Raw genomic sequence first — 17,804 nt, 5'->3', positions numbered from 1 at the left:
GCATTACCATCACTGAATCCCCTCTATCAACATCCGGGGTTACCATTAACCAGAAACTAAACTGGACTAGCCGTATAAATGCTGTGGCTACAAGAGCAGGTCAGAGGTTGGGAATTCTGTAGTGAGTAACTCACCTCCTGACTCCACAAAGCCTGTCCAGCATCTACAAGGCTTAAGTCAGGAGTGTGATGGAATACTTTCCACTTGTCTTATGAATGCAGCCCCAACAACACACAAGAAGCTCGACACCATCCAGAATAAACAGCCCACTTGATTGGCATCTCATCCACAAACATTCTCTCCCTCACCACCGATGCACAGTGGCAGCAACATATACCATCTACAAGATGCACTGCAGGAATTCACCAAGGCTCCTTAGACAGCACCTTCCAAACCGACGACAACTACCATCTAGAGGACAAGGGCAGCAGATAGATGGGAACACCACCACCTGGATGTTCCCCTCCAAGTCACTCAGCATCCTAACTTGGAAATATATCACTGTTCCTTCACTGTCGCTGGGTCAAAATCCTGAAACACTCTTCCTAACAGCACTGTGGGTGTACCTACACTACATGAACTGCAACAGTTCAAGAAGGCAACTCACAACCACCTTCTCAAGGGCAATTAAGGATGGGCAGTAAATGCTGGCCTAGCCAGCTATGCCTACTTCCCAGGAATGAAAAAAAAAAGTAATTAATGTGGTAAGAATTCTTACTGAGCTAACGGGGTGGAATTTAATGTCCTCCTCATAGTGAGTTTGGTGACATGGGCATTTAATTAGGTGGTGGAGGAGGGGGCAGTTGGGGATCCCACCTCCTTCCTGCCTCTGCCCCGATCAAGTCTGGGCAGAAAGGGTTATCAATGGCTTTCCCACCCTGCTGCCAGTTGAGGCCCTTATGTGCACAATTAATGCCCATTTCATCCTGCCGCTGCTAGTATTCGCCCAGAAGGCAGGAGACTCACCATGCGGGAAGCCCAAAAAGCAATCCCCAACAGGGAGTGGGAGTGGGGGGGCCAGCAGCTCTAGACAGGCAGGACCTTGGCTCTCATAGTCCTTGATTCTGGATATGGCCCACCGCTGCTTGGCTAAGTGCCTGATTGGCACTTAAGGAAGTGGACCTTCCTGTAAAGAGGTGACACGGTGCTCTCACCAGCCTTCCAGCCAGTGAGTGAGAGCCCCATCATCTACATTAAATTCTGCCCAGGGTCTTTATTCGTTAGAACATTGATTAATGGGATATGAAAGAATTATTAAAGTTTATGAAAGAAGTAGAGACAAAATAATAACTAATTGTTTCCAATAGTCGAGGGTGGCAATATGAAGGACTGTAGATACAACATTAACCAGCAAGTATTTATAACATAACAGAAAGCTCTGTATAAAGAATGTTGTGAGGCTGTAGAATTCATTTCATGGTTAGTTGTTGAGGCAGAAATTAATTAACTTTTGAGTTTAGATTGGATTGGTGTCAGTCAAGGCAACAGAACTATATCCTTGCATGGAGGGTAAACACCAATATGAACTGATTGCACTGAAAAGCCCTTTCTATGTTTAACTTCAATGTATTTCATGTACAAACTAGGTGTGGAGCATTTCAAACTAGATACTGGCACATAAGTGGCGAAGTAGGACACAGCAGGAATACAGAACACTGTAAGGGCCTAAGCAGTGCCAAAAGATGAAGTTTAAGGAGCAAAAAGCAACAGATTGAGTGCAGCACAGTAGGTGGGAAATGCTTGGGGTACTGAGGTACAGAATTTTGAAATCATGGGACCTGAAGAGAGTTAGGTATCAGCCTTAGCTCAGTGATAACATCCCCATCTCTAGAATAGAAGGTCATAGGTACAAGTCTCATTGCAGAGACACAAGAAGACATCCAGGTTGTAGGGCTCTGTTGGAGCAGTTATTTGGATGAGATGTGAAACAGATACCCATCTGCCACCTCAGGTGCAAGAGATTCCATGGCACTATTTCAAAGAGCAGCAGAGTTTTCTAGTCTCCTGGTCAATGTTTATCCCTCAACCAACATCTGAAACAATAATCTGGTCATCTATTTCACTGCTATTTGTGGAGGTTTGCTATGCAAACTGGTTGCTGCATTTCCTATATTCAACAAGGACTATACTTCAAAAGGTATTTAACTGGTTATCAAGCACTTTGGGATGTGAAGTTATGAAGGGTGCAGTATAAATACAAGTTTTTTTTAGGGACTTCACCTCTCAGTGCCAGGAATGAAGTGAAAAATAATAATAGATGATCCAACCATTAATGTGAGAAAAGGTGCATTAAAAAAATCTCCATTCAACAATTTTAAGCATTAAACAAACACATGAGTCACTGGTAACAGAAAAGCAGGATAACTATTTCATATAATTACTCATGCTACATACAGGACACACAAATGTCCTGCTTCAAGCCCAGTGTGGACACCCCTCAAAGATCTGCAAGGAGGTTAAAATACATTCTCAGTGTAATACACTCACATTTCTCTTAATGAGGAATTATCAACCCTCTTCCCATTGCTTTCTCTCCCAACTTCCAAGGAAATATCAGCATCTAGAGTTTTGATATCCCAAGTCTCCCATGAAATACAGCCTTTCAACCCCTCATGATTAGGCTTTTAAAAAAAGTACAATAGAATGTGAGAAATGGGAGCAGGAGTAGGCCATTTTCCCCCTCGATCCTGCTCCGCCATTCAATAAGGTCATGGTTGATCCAATTGTGGGCTTAACCCCACTTTTCTACCTGCCTCCCATATCCCTCAATTCCCCTGTAGATTAAACATCTGAATGTATTCAAGGCTGAGTTAGACAATGACCCAGTCTCCACTGCTCTCTGTGGTAGAGAATCCCGAAGAGCAACAACCCTCAGGGAAGAAATTCCTCATCTCCATCTTAAATGGGAGATCCCTTATTTTGAAACTGTGCCCCCTAGTTCCAGGTCTCCACATGGGAAAACATCCTTTCAGCTTCTACCCTGTCGAGCCCCCTCAGAATCTTGCATGTTTCAGTCAGATCACCTAACATTCTTCTAAACTCCAATGAGTATAGGCCCAACCTGCTTAATCTGTCATAAATTAAGACAACCCCTTCATCCCAGGAATCAACCTAGTGAACCTTCACTGGACTGCCTCCAATGCAAGTATATCCCTCCTTAAGAAAACCAAAACTGTACACATTACTAGATGCAGTCTGACCAGTCTCCCAATGCCCTTTACAGCTGTAGCAAGCTTCCCCACATTTATACCCCAACCCCCTTGTGATAAAGGCTAACATTTAATTTGCCTTCTAATTACTTGCTGTACCAGCATGCCAACTTTGTGATTTATGTATGAGATCACCCAGATCCCTTTGTATCATTGAATTCTGCAGTCTCTCTCTATTTAAATATTATTATGCTTTTCTATTCTTCCCACCAAAGTGGGCAACCTCACATCTTCACACATTGTACTCTGTTTGCCAAAGTTTTGCCTACTCATTGAACCTACTGAAATCTCTTTGCAGACCACTTGGCATCCTCCTCGCAACTTGCTTTCCTACCTATCTTTGTATGGTCAACAAATTTAGTGATAATATGCTCAGTTCCTTCATCCAAGTCATTATCAAGATTGTAAATAGTTGAGGACCCAGCATTGATCGCTGTGGCACTCGACTAGTTACAGTTTGTCAAACTTAAAATGGCCCATTTATCCTGACGTTTCCCGTTAGTTAGCCAATTGTCTAACCATGCTATTACCCTCATTAACTCTTATCTTTGTGCAATAACATATTACATTGTATCTTATCAAATGCCTTTTGGAAATCCAAATACACTACATCTACTTGTTCCCTTTTATCTATCCTGCTTGTGACATCCTCAAATGAACTCTAATAAATTTGTCAAACATAACTTCCCTTTCATAAAACCACATTGACTCTGCCTGATTGTATAATGATTTTCTACATGTCCTGCTATTACCTTCTTAAGAATGGATGCTAGAATTTTTCCAATAACAGATGTTAGGCTAACTGGCCTAGTTTCTTGCTTTCTGTCTCCTCCCTTTCTTGAACAGAGGAGTTACATTTGCAGTTTTCCAAACTGCTGGGACCTTTCCAGGATCTAGGGAATTTTGGAAGATTACAACCAATGCATCCACTATCTCTGCAGCTATTTCTCTCAAGATCTTCGAATGCAGGCCATCAGGTCCAGGGGACTTTTCAGCCTTTGGTCCCAATAGTTTTCCTCATACTCCTCTCTAGTGATATTGATTGTTTTAAGTTCCTCCCTCCCTTTTGTCCCTTGATTTTCTCTTATTACTGGAATGATTTTTCCAGCTACTACCATGAAGACCAATGCAAAATATTTGTTCAAAGACTGCAATTTGCTTGTTTCCAATTATTAATTCTCCAATCTTCTAATGGACCAATGCTCACTTTAGCTACTCTTCCTTTTAATGTACTTGTAGTTTTTACTGTCTGTTTTTATATTTCTTGCTAGTTTACAGCTTACTCTTTTTTTAAATTCATCCTTTGCTGGTTTCTAAAATTTTCTTCTGACCTTCCACTAATTTTCACAGCACTCTATACCTTTTCTTTCACTTTGACACAACTCTTAACTTCCTTAGGCATGGATGTTGCATCATTGTCATGAGGTCTCTTTCTTAATGGAATATATCTTTGTTGAGAGTTATACGATATCTCCTAAAATGTCTGTAACTGCTTCCCTACCATCTTACCTTTAAATCTATTTTCCCAGTCCACATTAGCCAACTCTGTCTTGGTTTTATTTAAGTTTAAGTCATTGTTTCAGACCCAAGTTTCTTGCCTTCAGACTGAATGTGAAATTTGATCACATTTTAATCACTCTTACCTAGAGGGTTCTTTACTATGAGATCATTATTTAATCCCATCTCATTACATATTACCAGGTCTGAAATAGCCAATAGTACTAACTTTTTGATGTTCTGGTACACAAAAAGAACATATAATATTGCTCAATTTTTTTTGTAGAACAAACTAAAGGAAGAATACTTCCTGTACTCCAGAAGTACTTCCTTGGCTCTTAAGTGCTTGGTGATGTCTGGAGGTTGTGAAAGACACTCTATAAAAGCTAGTTCTTTCGTTAGTGAAGATGCAAACTTGTTGATTCTTATTCTAATGTGACACATATTTTGATTAAAAAACAAACTTTCCAAGCATATTAATCTTAATCCATAGCATATTTAAAACTGGTTAGCAATATGAATCACTGTCATCATAACTCTCACTGAAAACATATCTTCAATGTCAACAGCCTTGATTGTGTATCATAGGTAGAAGTGCTTACCTAAGTCCGCTATGCAGCACTGCCCATTTTCCTTAACAAGGATGTTTTTGCTTTTAAGGTCTCGATGTGCAATTGCAACCTTCCCCTGTGTCCCAATGATTTCTGTATGCAAGTGTGTTAGACCACTGGCAATGGACAGTGATATTCGCAAGCAACCAACAGCATCCAGAGTTGTGTGCTGCAGGTAGTCATAGAGGGATCCTGCCTCATGGTAATGTGTAATCAGCCACAGCTGTGTGCTAGAATTTCTGGATGTCATGTCAGATGCAATGAAACCTATGCAAGAAAAAGAAACATACAATTTCTGACCTTCATAAGCATTGAGCAATGTTCCACAATAAGTTCAAGTGGCATTTTATATACATTTTACATGTTAAATAAATGCCACTTGTGCCAATAGTTACTTCCGGAAATTACATTCTTTAACATAGCATATAAATAGTAAAACAATTTTCATGTCAGATCCAAAGACAGAGAAGGAAGAGGCTGAGGTCCTAAAGTTTAGGAGGTAGGGAATAAGAAAGAATCAGAAAGGGAATAATATGCAATGTCTCAAATGTAGTAATATAATAGCTAGCGTGGAAATAGGAGGATATGGGAGGTTAATATGTTTGGCTGGAGGCATGGTGCGAAGAAGGCCTCAGGTTCCTGGGATATTGGGGCCAATTCTGTGGCAGAAGGGGCCTGTTCAAGGTGGAGAGGTTGCAACTGAACAGAGTTAGGACCAATATCGTGTGAGCAAGTTGACTAGTGCTGCGTTGGGGGGAGGTGGGGCGGAAGAGAGACTAAGATTAGTGCTAAATGTGGAAACAAGATGCAAAGAGCATGGGGAAAGACAGAGGTAGAGGTAATACAGAATTAGGTCGGATCATAGAAAATACAAAAGGATGGCAAAGTCTGGTTTGGATTGCATGTACATTGATGAGTTGCACTGCAACTAGTCAGGTTGGAATATGATGTAGTGACAATAACTCAGACCTGTCTCAAACAGGGAGGATTAGATACCTAATGTCCAAGGTACAAGATATTCAGCAAAGGCACAAGGTGTGGGGTGGGGGGAGGGGCAGGAAGAGAAAGGGGTAGCAGTTTTAATTAAGGAAAATATTAGTGCTGGAGAGAACGTCCTTGAGAGTTGACAACAGGAACCTATTTGATTGGAGTTAGAATTAAGGAGTTATTATGCTGCTCAGTATATTTTATATACCATCAAATACTGAAAAGGAGATAGGGGAGCAGATTTGCAAATAAATTACTGAGAGGTGCAAGAACTATGGTGTGTTCACTCAGGAAGTCCAAGTTGCTGTGGCAACATGCACTTTTACATGCATGTTGCTGGCAGGAGCTATGGATAGTGATGGTTGAGGCTCCAACTTTCTTTCCATCACATGGCTGACCAGGAATCTCTCCTGCTCGGTCCAACACGCGCCAATGGCAGTTGGTAAGATTTGCAGGTTGATACTCAACCTGTCTGACCATGTTATAAACCCACCTTCCTTGCCCAAAATGTCCTGGGCTGGAACTCAGATCTCGAACCTGGAGATACTGGTTCACAGGCAGGGATACTACGCACTGCACCACTAAACCTCCATGCAAGAACTACAGGGTAATGATATAGATACTTAGCATTATAGATAAATAGATAGAGATAGTGAACTTTATCTACTGCAGTATTTAAAACAGGGCATTGATTAAGCCAAAGGTAGGGAAAGGGAGGAATTTCTGAACTGTGATCCTGATAATTTTTTGGGTCAGTATTTTACCTGCCCAACGAGGAAGGAGGCATCATTGACCTAGTCCTGGGGAGCAAAGTAGCTCAAATGGAAAATGTCACGGTTAGGATGCACCTCAAAAACGTTGATCATAGTATCACAAGGCTTAGATTAGTTGTGGAGAAGGACGACGGCAAATCTCAGGGGAGTGGGTGTTAATTGCAGCAAATTGAAAAAGGATCTGATTCTGATCCAGATGAATTGGAGTCAAGGATTGGCAGACAGAAATGTAATGGAACAATGTGCAGCCTTTAAAAGAGAAAATGTTTCAGATACAGTCTAGGTACATTCCCACAAGAGGGAAAGTAAGGGCAACCAGAACCAGAACTCCTTGGATGATGAAATAGTTAGAGATGAAGCAGAAAAAAATGAGAGTATGACAGATATCAGCTTAATAATGCAAACTAGAATTAGGCTGAATATGAAAAGTAGAGGGAGAAGTGGAAAAGGAGCTAAGAGAGGCAAAGAGACCGTATAAAACTAAATAGGCAGATGGTATAAGACTAAATTGGCAGATGGTATAAAAGGAAATCCAAAGGTCATTTATAGGCACGTCAACAATAAAGTGGTTGCCAGAGGAGAAATGGGGTCAATTTGGGACCAAAATGGAGACATACTTGTGAGGACAGAAGGCATAGTTAAGGTACTGAATGAGTACTTTGCATTAGTGTTTACCAAGGAAAAGGACTTTGCCAAAACTATGGTAAACAGGCAGTTGCCAGGATACTGGATGAGATATAAAGAGATAGGAGGTATTAGAAAGGTTAACTGCAGAGTAGATAAGTCACCCATCCGGATGTGTTACATCCTCAGTTGCTGAGGCAAGTAAAGATAGATGGGCCACATTCTTTCAATCCTCCTTAGATACAGGGATCATGCTAAAGGACTGGAGGATTGTCTTGTTTTAAATAATAGGAGGAGGAGGATAAGCGAGGCAATACAAGTCAGTCAGTTTAATACTGGTGATGCACTAGCTTTCAGAAACAATATTCCAGGAGAAAATTAAGTCACTTGCAAAAGTATAGACTGATAAAGGGAAACTGTGTTGCCTAACTTGAGTTAACAGAAAGTGAGGATAAGGGCAGAGGATGTTGTAAATGTTGACTTTCAAAAGATGTTTGACAAAGTAATACACATTAGGTCTGTTAGCAAAATTGAAACCCTTGGGAAAAAAGCAGCAGTAGCAGCTTCGATGCAAAGTTGGATAAGGGATTAAATAAAGAAGTTGTGGTGAATAGCTAGATTTTGAACTGGAGTGGTGTTTCCCAGGATTCAGTACTAGGACCACTGCTGCTTTTAATGCACATTGATGACTTGGAATTGAGAGACCAGGGCACAATTTTGAAATTTGCAAATTACATTTTATTTTCATTCTTTCATGGGATCTGAGCATCATGACAAGACCAGCATTTGTTGCCCATCGTTAATTGCCCTTACGAAGGTGGTGGGTGAGCCATGAAACCTGGAAGTGTAATTATAAAAAAGGAAGATAGTAATGGACTTCAAAGAGGACATAGATAGGCAAGTGGAACAGGCAGATACATGGCAGATGAAATTCAAGGCAAAGAGTGTGAGGCATTACATTTTAATGGGAAGCAGAGGAGAGACAATACAAGCTAAATGGTATAATTTTAAAGGAAGCACTGTAACAGAGACGGGGGTGTTTATGCATAAATCTTTGAAGGTGCCAAGACAAGTTAATAAAGCTGTTAATAAACCATATGTGATCCTGGGCTTTATAAATAGAGGTATAGAATACAAAAGCCAGAAAGTATCCTAAACCTATGTGAAACACAAGTTTGACCCCATCCATGGTATTGTGTCCTACTGGTAACCACATTTTATGAAGGAATTGAAGGCTTTTGAGACAATACACAAATGGTTTATTATAAATCATACCAGAGATGAGGGATTACAGATACCATAGAAACTGTGTTTGTTCATCTTGGAACAGAGAAGAGATTTGATAGTGATGTTTAATATCAGGAAGGATTTAGGTGAAATAAATAAAGAGAAACTATTTCCAATGACTAATGGATTCATAATCAATTGGGAACAGACTTAAGGTGATTGGCAAAAGAATCAAAGGTGAGACTTTTTTTTGAAATAAAACAAGTGGTCAGGATTTGGACTGCACTCACTGCCTGATAGAGTAGTGGATACAGATTCAATAGTAGTTTTCAAAAAAAAAAGGGGGCTGGATAATATTTGGAGAAGTGAAAATTGCAGTGAAATAGGAAGCAGGGGAGTCAGATTAACTGGATCACTCTTTTGAAAGAACCATTGCATTCCTGATAGCCTGAAAATCCTCCTTTTTATGCAATGTTCTTCCATGACTCTATGGCTGTTTGCAACCCCCCCCACCCACCTGGAGGTGTGATAGCAGGTGGGGGGGAGGGGGGGTACAATTGGATGTAATGTCAGTGGCACTAATCCTGCCCATCTCCATCCCAATTTTAGTAGTGACAGGGAGCATAGGGAGGCTTGCGTACCCATGGCCAACTAAGACCCTTAAGTAGCCAATTAATGGCCACTAAATGGCTTCCTCCCACTACCTGCAGCAGGGGGAAAGCTGAAACCAAGTGTCCAGCCTGTCCAGTGAAACCTGGTGGCCAGGCGGGGTGTGGTGGGGGTGGGAAAGAGGATGCGCCTCCTTTTCAGGCCTGCTGTACCAATTGGAGGCTCCATCCAACAGGTATTAGCCCCCCCCTGAAGTTTCCCCCTCCCTCACTGCATTCTCCACCCTGGCTGCGCAGGATGCTTCCCGCTGGGACTTGCTGCAGTCCCAGCAGTGGCCACTGCTGCAGGTGGCACTGCTGAGACCAGAGAGCTGCCAGCCATTTGTTTGGCCAACAGCTTTGCAGGCAGAATTTCCTCTCAATGGAGGGGGAAGTGAATGGAGTAGCGGGGGGGGCAGGGAGGGCGGAAGTCCTGCTTCAAGTCAATTAACAGCCCATCATTCACATCTGGGCTCACCCCCAACTTTTACACCTGTAGGGACCCCACCCTCACAATCATAAAGGCTGAATTTTACCCTAAGTATTTATCTGCACCGTTTTGGAACAGAATTTTAATCAGACCTTTTATTCTAATGTCCAAACCTCTCCATATTTGCCCATGCCTTTCCATTCTACCAAAGTCAAATCCTTTTACATCTGAGTTGATGCCCCTTTCACCCCTTTGACTGTTAGGGTATAAAATCATAGGAAAGGATGAATTTTTCTCCAGTTTCTTTCCTTCACTGCCCCCATCCCCAGCGTCCCTCCAACATGAAAAAAGTCACTTGGCATCCGTTCAGCCTCTCCAAATCAGAAGTCAAATCAAAATTCAACCGTTTTATGACATTATGTGCTGCTGCTCCAATAATCTCCATTTATTCAGTGCCTTTAACATAGAAAAATATCCCAAAGCATTTCACGAAAGCATAACCAAAAATCGCACCAAAGGAGGAAATAAAAGGTGATCAAAGCCTTGGTCAAAAAAGTGTGTTTTCCTATAGGATCTTCAAGGAGGAACGAGAGGTGGACAAGTTGAAAGACCGAGGAAAGAGATTCCAATCTGTAGAGTTGAGATAGCTGCCAACAGTGGTGGGTCAAAGGGGGAATGCACAAGGAGCCAAAATCAAAGGAACAGAGAGTGCTTGGCAGAATTGTACAGCTGAAGGAAGCTACAAAAAGAGGGACAAGACCACGGCGGAAGTTAAACATGAGGCTAAGAATTTTGAATTTGGAGGCCTGGATTCAATGTAGGTCCTGCTAGTTTGGTGAACAGAACTTAGTAAAGAATAGGATACAGACAAACATGTTTAGGCTGAGCTGACGTTTACGGCTCATGAAGGACAGGGGACTTCCTAGGAGTCAACTTGGGAGGGGATGATTCACAATGGAAGTAGTTCCTGAACTCGGCATGTGTTACACATAGAACCATGGAAGCAAGAGGTGGTCATTTGGACCTTCGCATCTGCTCTGCCATTCCATACAATAATGGCTGATCCTCTATCTCAATGCTGTACTTCCACTTTCTCTCCATTCCCCTAATGCCTTTAGAGTCCAGAAATATATTTCTTTCTTAAATATACCCAGTGACTTAGCCTCCACAAACTTCTGTGGTAGAGAATTCCATAGGTTCACCACCCTCTGAGTGAAAAAATTTCTCATCTCAGTTCTAAATAGTCTAACCCATATCCTGAGAATGTGACCCCTTGTTCTAGAACCCCTCAACCAGAGGAATCATCACCCCTGCATCCAGTTTGTCAATCCATGTCAGAATTTTATACATTTCAATGAAATCACTTCTCTTCTAAACTCCAGTGAATATAGGCCTAGTCAGCCCAATCTCTCCTCATACAACAATCCTACCATTCCAGGAATCAGTCTGGTGAACCTTTGCTGTATTCCCTCTATGGCAAGTATATCCTTTCTTAGGTAAGGAAACCAAAACTGCACACAATACTCCAGGTGTGCTCTCACCAAGGCGCTGTTACAGCTGCAGTAAGACATCCTTGCTCCTGTACTCAAGTCCTCCCACAACGAAGGCCAACATACCATTTGCTTTCTTAACTGCTTGCTGCACCTGCAAGCTTGCTTTCAGTTAAAAACAAAACACTGCAAAGCTGGAAATTTGAAACAAAAACAGAAAATGCTGGAAAAACTCAGCAGGTCTAACAGCAGCATCTGTGGAAAGAGAAACAGAGTTAACGTTTCGAGTCTGTATAACCCTTCAGAAGGCTCTGAAGAAGCATCTTACAGATTTGAAACCATAACTCTTGTTTCTCTCTCCACAGATACTGCTAGACCTGCTGAGTTTTTCCAGCATTTTCCATTTTTTCCAGCAAGCTTGGAAATATTACATCTGGTGCCCTCATCCAAATCATTGATATATATTGTGAATAGCTGGGACCCAAGTACTGATCCAAAACGTTTTTGAGTCTGTATGACTCTGTATGAAGAAGTATCTTACAGATTTGAAACAATAACTCTTGTTTCTTTCTCCACAGATGCTGCTAGACATGCTGAGTTTTTCCAGCATTTTCTGATTTTGCTTGCTTTCAGAATGATTAAATGGGACATATTCAGGTTGGCAGGCTGTAGCAGGGTACCACAAGGATCAGTGCTTAGGCCTCAGCTATGTACAATCTACATCAATGACTTAAATGAGGAGACCGAGTGTAATGTATCCATACAAAGTTAGGTGGTTATGTAAGCTGTGAGGAGGACACAAAGAGGTTGAAAAGAGATATCGAACAGTTAAGCGATTGGACAAGAATATGGCAGATGGAGTAGAATGTATGATGGAGGAAAAGTGTGAAATTATCTATCTTGGTGTTAAGAAGAATGGAAAAGCAGACACTCAGGTCCCTTTATACATCAACATTTCCCAATCTATCATCATTTAAATAAAGCTCTGCTATTCTGATTTTCCTACTGAAGGGGATAACTTCACACTTATCCATGTTATGCTGCATCTGCCATGTATTTGCTCACTCACTCAACTTGTCTAAATCACCTTGAATGCTGCTAACCATCCTCCTCACTACTCACATTCCCATCTAGTTTTGTGTCGTCAGCAAACTTGGAAATATTACATCTGGTGCCCTCATCCATATCATTGATATATATTGTGAATAGCTGGGGCCCAAGTTCTGATCCCTGCGGTACCACATTAGTTACCGCCTGCCATTCCGAAAAAGACCCATTTATTCCTACTCTCTGTTTCCTGCCTGCTAACCAATTCCCAATCCATGCCAATATATTACCCCCAATTCCATGTGCTTTAATTTTGCACACTAATCCCTTATGCAGGACTTCATCAAAAGCTTTCTGAAAATCCAAATACATCACATCCACTGGTTCTCCCTTATCTATTCTGTTAGTTATATACATTTACTCACTGGGGTCACTGGATAACCAACAGGAATAAAAAGCTGACTTCTATCCCCTCCCACCCTATCCCCTACACTGAGGCCAATAGTAGTGTCCAAAATATTGACCCAGCAAAGATTGCAGAAGCATCAAATCAGGCAGAGAGGAGAGTTACGCATGATTGGTTTGATTCAAGGGAAATTTGAAAAACTTATTAATGCAGTTTTAGTTTTAGACATGCAAGATGGAATAAATCACTCACCTAAAATATTCTCATTTCTCAAAAGCACACTGTTGTAGATCTCAGTCTCTCTAAACCAGGATTTTTCATCTCGAGAAGAAAATATCTTTACTGCCACATTTTCCCCTTGCCACTGACCCCGCCAAACTTCTCCAAAACGTCCCTTCCCTGTGGAACAGAACACAAGAGAAAAACCACATTATATTTCACCCGCTCAGTGAGACTTCATGCATGTCTATACGTTCCAACAGCACCACCTGACTTATCATACTGAGATACTGATGATCAGCTGCTTTACAGGATGTAAAATGAGAAGCAAAGACATGGAGATGCAAGTGCTCAGTGACATTAAAGTTCACCCTCCTGGCTCTACCTCTTCTTTGCTCTAAAGCTTTGGTTGCCCTCAGAGATCCAGTAAGCATGGTGCCCTCTCCCCCAAAACATCAGCTATGGAAAGTTGTGGATATTAAGCAATTGTTAGTAATGCCCTCATCACAGAATAAATGGGCGAAAAGGAAAACAAACTGAAGTACAAAAGCAAAACAGTTTAATAAAGTCAATGAAAAATGAAATACCAAGTCAAAAACTGTAGGGGGATAAGGGGAAGGAAAGAAAAATACAAAAGAGACAAAATGAAAAAAGATGCAAAGGAACAAAAAGGGTTAATTGTACAACAGAGTTAATTTTCAGAGGTAGTCCTCCTTTTTTTTATTAAAAAGTGATCCAAAATACACAGCTTGTTCAATACTGGAATCACCACTTCAAAAAAACAAAGGTGTTTTTAAACATCTCTTCAAACATTCTAATATTCACTTGTATCCTGCAGCCATCAGCATAAATCTGTCAGATGTTTTAACATAAAGACCAGCAATCAGGAAAATCTAACTTTTTCCCTAAGTCTTCCTAGCATCAATGAACCCAACAGAAGATCACTCCCGCCGTGGTATTGGAGAAGCCTGGAATGTACACAACCACACTGTCATTGTGGGAATCAATGACATCTGCAACCACTCTATGCAGCCCATTTTTGCTGGACATAGGCTCAGGTTAATGGTTTGTAATGAGAACAGACGGAATAGTTCAGATTAAGTCAGGAAAGTCTGAGCTATGGTGCTTGAGGGCATCCATGGCTGCCACACCAGAGGCATTAATCCCCATTAGAAACTCCTTGAGATCCCCTGTTACAAGAGAATTCTGGACTGCCACATTCACCAGGCTATCCTACACAATGCTCCACATCCTGCACTGTGTTGTTGAAGTGAGTCACAGGCTATCCAAAGGTACCCACTATCTCCAACACACACGAAACAGAATCATGCTGGGCTGCAGCAGTCAGGAATCTCGGTCAGATAGCACTGATCAAAAATGGAAGCTGAACCAGTCTCCAGTTGTAGCAGCTCTTGCAGATTTATCAGGTGAGATAACTTTACTATAAATTGTTGGCCCCGCTCAATTTCACAAGAAGTCCCTCAAATCCCAGGATTTTCATAATGACTATCTGGGGGTATGATTCAAGTGAACATTTCTGTCTTCTGCTGCAAGCAACAGCCACCAGCACATCCCAGTGTTGAAGGGCGAGGCTGATGGCGTCTCAGTCGCAGCACATCAGCTCAGCTCGAGTATTCCCTCTCTCTAGACCTCTTGCCACTTTAAAAAAAATCTTGGTCAAATTTCCCACCCCTTCCCTTGCTTCCCATTCATTTTGCAATCGACACCTGTTAATCATCTTAGGACAGTTCATCTACCTTACATAGAAATTGAAGCTGCTTTTGTCTAATCCAGTTTCGACCAGAATGAAATGTTTTACACAGTCTACCAGTTTATTAGGAACTGAATACAATCAAAACCAGAGTTCACATTTCTTTCTATCATGATTAAAGTCACCCACGAATATGACTTAGATCAGTTGAAACAATTGTTTAAAACCTGCACCACCACAACATCAATCAGAGCCACATGTGCAAAGCCACACACGTCAGGAAGGTCCCGTGCTCATTCGTTGTTCTATGCTAAGCCAATCTCAGCTAGGCCTACATCAGATATAAAAATAAAAAACACAGTGATAAAAACAAAAAACTGCGGATGCTGGAAATCCAAAACAAAAACAGAATTACCTGGAAAAACTCAGCAGGTCTGGTAGTATCGGCAGAGAAGAAAAGAGTTGATGTTTCGAGTCCTCATGACCCTTAAACAGAACGGTCCTGTTGAAGGGTCATGAGGACTCGAAACATCAACTCTTTTCTTCTCCGCCGATGCTGCCAGACCTGCTGAGTTTTTCCAGGTAATTCTGTTTTTGATTAGGCCTACATCAGAACCTGGCCTTAGTGCCCTCCCTGCGATGAAGAACAGGATTCTTAAAAATTAATTATGGTGTTGCCCCTCAGCTCAAAATTATAGGGAAGATCTTCACACTGGTGCTGCAAGCATGCACCAGGAAGGAGTGCCTGAGCCACATCAAACTTTCAAGACATTTGCTAATAAAGGTTCATTCATTTCACAGCACAGAAAAAGGCCAATTTATCCAAATAGTCTATACCAGCCTTTATATTCCTTGCAGGTCTCCCCCCTTGTCTTATTTCATCTAAATCCATCAGGATATGCTTTGATTCATTTCCTCATCGTGAATTATGACCATAATTTGAATGCACTTCTTCCTGAAAAGGTGGTAGAAGCAAGTGCAATAGTAATCTGCAAAACGGAATTGGTTAAATGGTCGAAGGGAAAAGAAAATTGTTGGGCTCCGGGGAAAGAGCAGGGGAATGGGACCAATTGGATAGATCTAGCAAAGATCCATTACAGGCACAATGGGCAGAGCGGCCTCCTTCTGTGTTGTATCATCCTACTGCGGTGAGACAGTGGATAATCCTTGAACACAGGGTTTTTTAAACAAGTGTTTTCAGATACATTAATATACCTTTTGTAAATAGCTCTATCAGTTAGAGATTAAATAAACCACCGATGGAGGTTTATATTCCACGTCGATAAAACAAAAAAATTTTAGATTACAAAAGACATGACTTTTATACCCAATCTTGATTATGAATGGTGGATTAGCATGTCTACTTTTCTTTAGCAGACAGGGCAGTTTTATGTTAGTGGTAGGATTTCTGACTACTGACTACAATAATCTTTGAAATTAAGTATCACTCTCTTGCAAAACCAAGTTCATTTGTAAAGCAAACCTAGCTTTAAAATCTTACGTTAGCTTTATTAAAAGATTTTACAAAGTGATCCAGAGGAAAGAGAGAAAAAAACCCGCAGGGAACAAAAATGGACTGTTCGGTTTGACCACTAGATGGAGCAAGTCACCACAATGAAGTCCTGAAAGCATCAGGCCCAGCCCTCACAAAAACTATATCCTATCCTTGGATCATGAAAGCCACAATGAAAAATGTGTGGGGGATGGGGTGGGGAGAAGTCGGTGGACTTCAGAGCAACCCACATGATTAACCATACAACTCTCCCACAGCAATAATAATGTGTGCCAGCAGTGAGATCACAAGAGAGCCATCAGGAATAAAAACTTCTCTCAAATCATTAAAATCTTTGGCCCTGATTTTAACTGGGTGCTAGTTTTTTTTTCCGCAGGTGAGTTTTGATGCCTGTTCAAAACTCAGTCGTGGCAGGACATAATGCATTTTAACCTCTGGAATTCATTTAAATGCCATGAGCTGACTTCCCATTTATTCCCCACTGAGCAGGGGAGTCTGTGGCCATCCCATGGGAGTTGCTACAATCAAAGGGTGGGCCGGGGAAGTGTGGGGGTGAAAATGAAATCAAAGCAGGAAGGTCTTTGGTTGGACCTCAGTAAGATTGGTGGGTTACAGGTCCAGATTACCATGTGGCTATAACAGAAACAAAAGTTTGTAAAGAACCTCTTTGGTGCAAAAACAAACTTTAGCACTAAATACTACTTTGGAGAATAATTATTTGAAAATTATAAGTCATAACACCTTTAGGATGCATCATTTTCCACAAGGTGTGGGGGAGGGGCGTCTGAAAAAGTGAAAGAAAAGCAAAGTTACATCAGTTTTTTCCCCCCCTCAGTCCTTTCTCAAAAAGAGCGTGATAAAGCAGCACAATTTGGAAACAGAATGAACACTTATTCGTTGTGGTCTTCATTAAGACTCACCTACACATTCCACAAGGGTAATTTGCCGAGCCACTGTTCTCTGTATGAGAAAAGGAAGGCCTGATCCACTGCCTGATGTGCAGGAGTGATCCAATAGATCCTGAAAAAAAAAATGATCCTACGAAATGAACTGCAATTATTACAAATAATTAAAGGAAACTTTAAAAAAAAGAGGAAAGCAGGATATTTTGTTTCTTGAAAGAAGACATAGCTGCAAACGGCATCTTCCTCATGCAAACATGTCCTTTGAGCACAAAGCTATTGCTATAGGCACCTTCTATACAGCTCTGATCAGCTATCAATGTGGGACGTTCTGGCAAGACAAGATCCTGCTGCATCAGGTCATATGTACAAGAAGTGCACATGGTGTAATATTTACAGCACCGTTTCTATTAGCAAAATGGATAAAACAATAGCTGAAATCTCTGCACATCAAAATTGCCCAACAAGCTTTCCAATACATACTCACGTCATAAAATAGGTCCGCGATTCA

General features: G+C 41.3%; 1 protein-coding gene across 9 annotated transcripts in view; it reads right to left on the bottom strand.

The window, feature by feature from the left end:
- LOC121284934 (activin receptor type-1-like) overlaps positions 1 to 17,804 on the bottom strand; it is a 166,441-nt gene that overhangs the window by 24,796 nt on the left and 123,841 nt on the right. For all 9 annotated transcript variants that reach the window (XM_041200874.1, XM_041200880.1, XM_041200878.1 and 6 more), the window contains 3 exons: positions 17,312 to 17,411; positions 13,201 to 13,347; positions 5,309 to 5,584 (listed from right to left, as the gene is read on the bottom strand). In XM_041200874.1, coding sequence (XP_041056808.1) covers positions 5,309 to 5,584; positions 13,201 to 13,347; positions 17,312 to 17,411 — 523 coding nt within the window. The remainder of the gene's footprint in view (positions 1 to 5,308; positions 5,585 to 13,200; positions 13,348 to 17,311; positions 17,412 to 17,804) is intronic.

This window comes from Carcharodon carcharias, chromosome 12 (assembly GCF_017639515.1).
Source record: "Carcharodon carcharias isolate sCarCar2 chromosome 12, sCarCar2.pri, whole genome shotgun sequence".
Taxonomy (NCBI): domain Eukaryota; kingdom Metazoa; phylum Chordata; class Chondrichthyes; order Lamniformes; family Lamnidae; genus Carcharodon; species Carcharodon carcharias.
The sequence above is the reverse complement of the archived record's forward strand: the minus strand, read 5'-3'. Positions and strand labels throughout refer to the sequence as shown.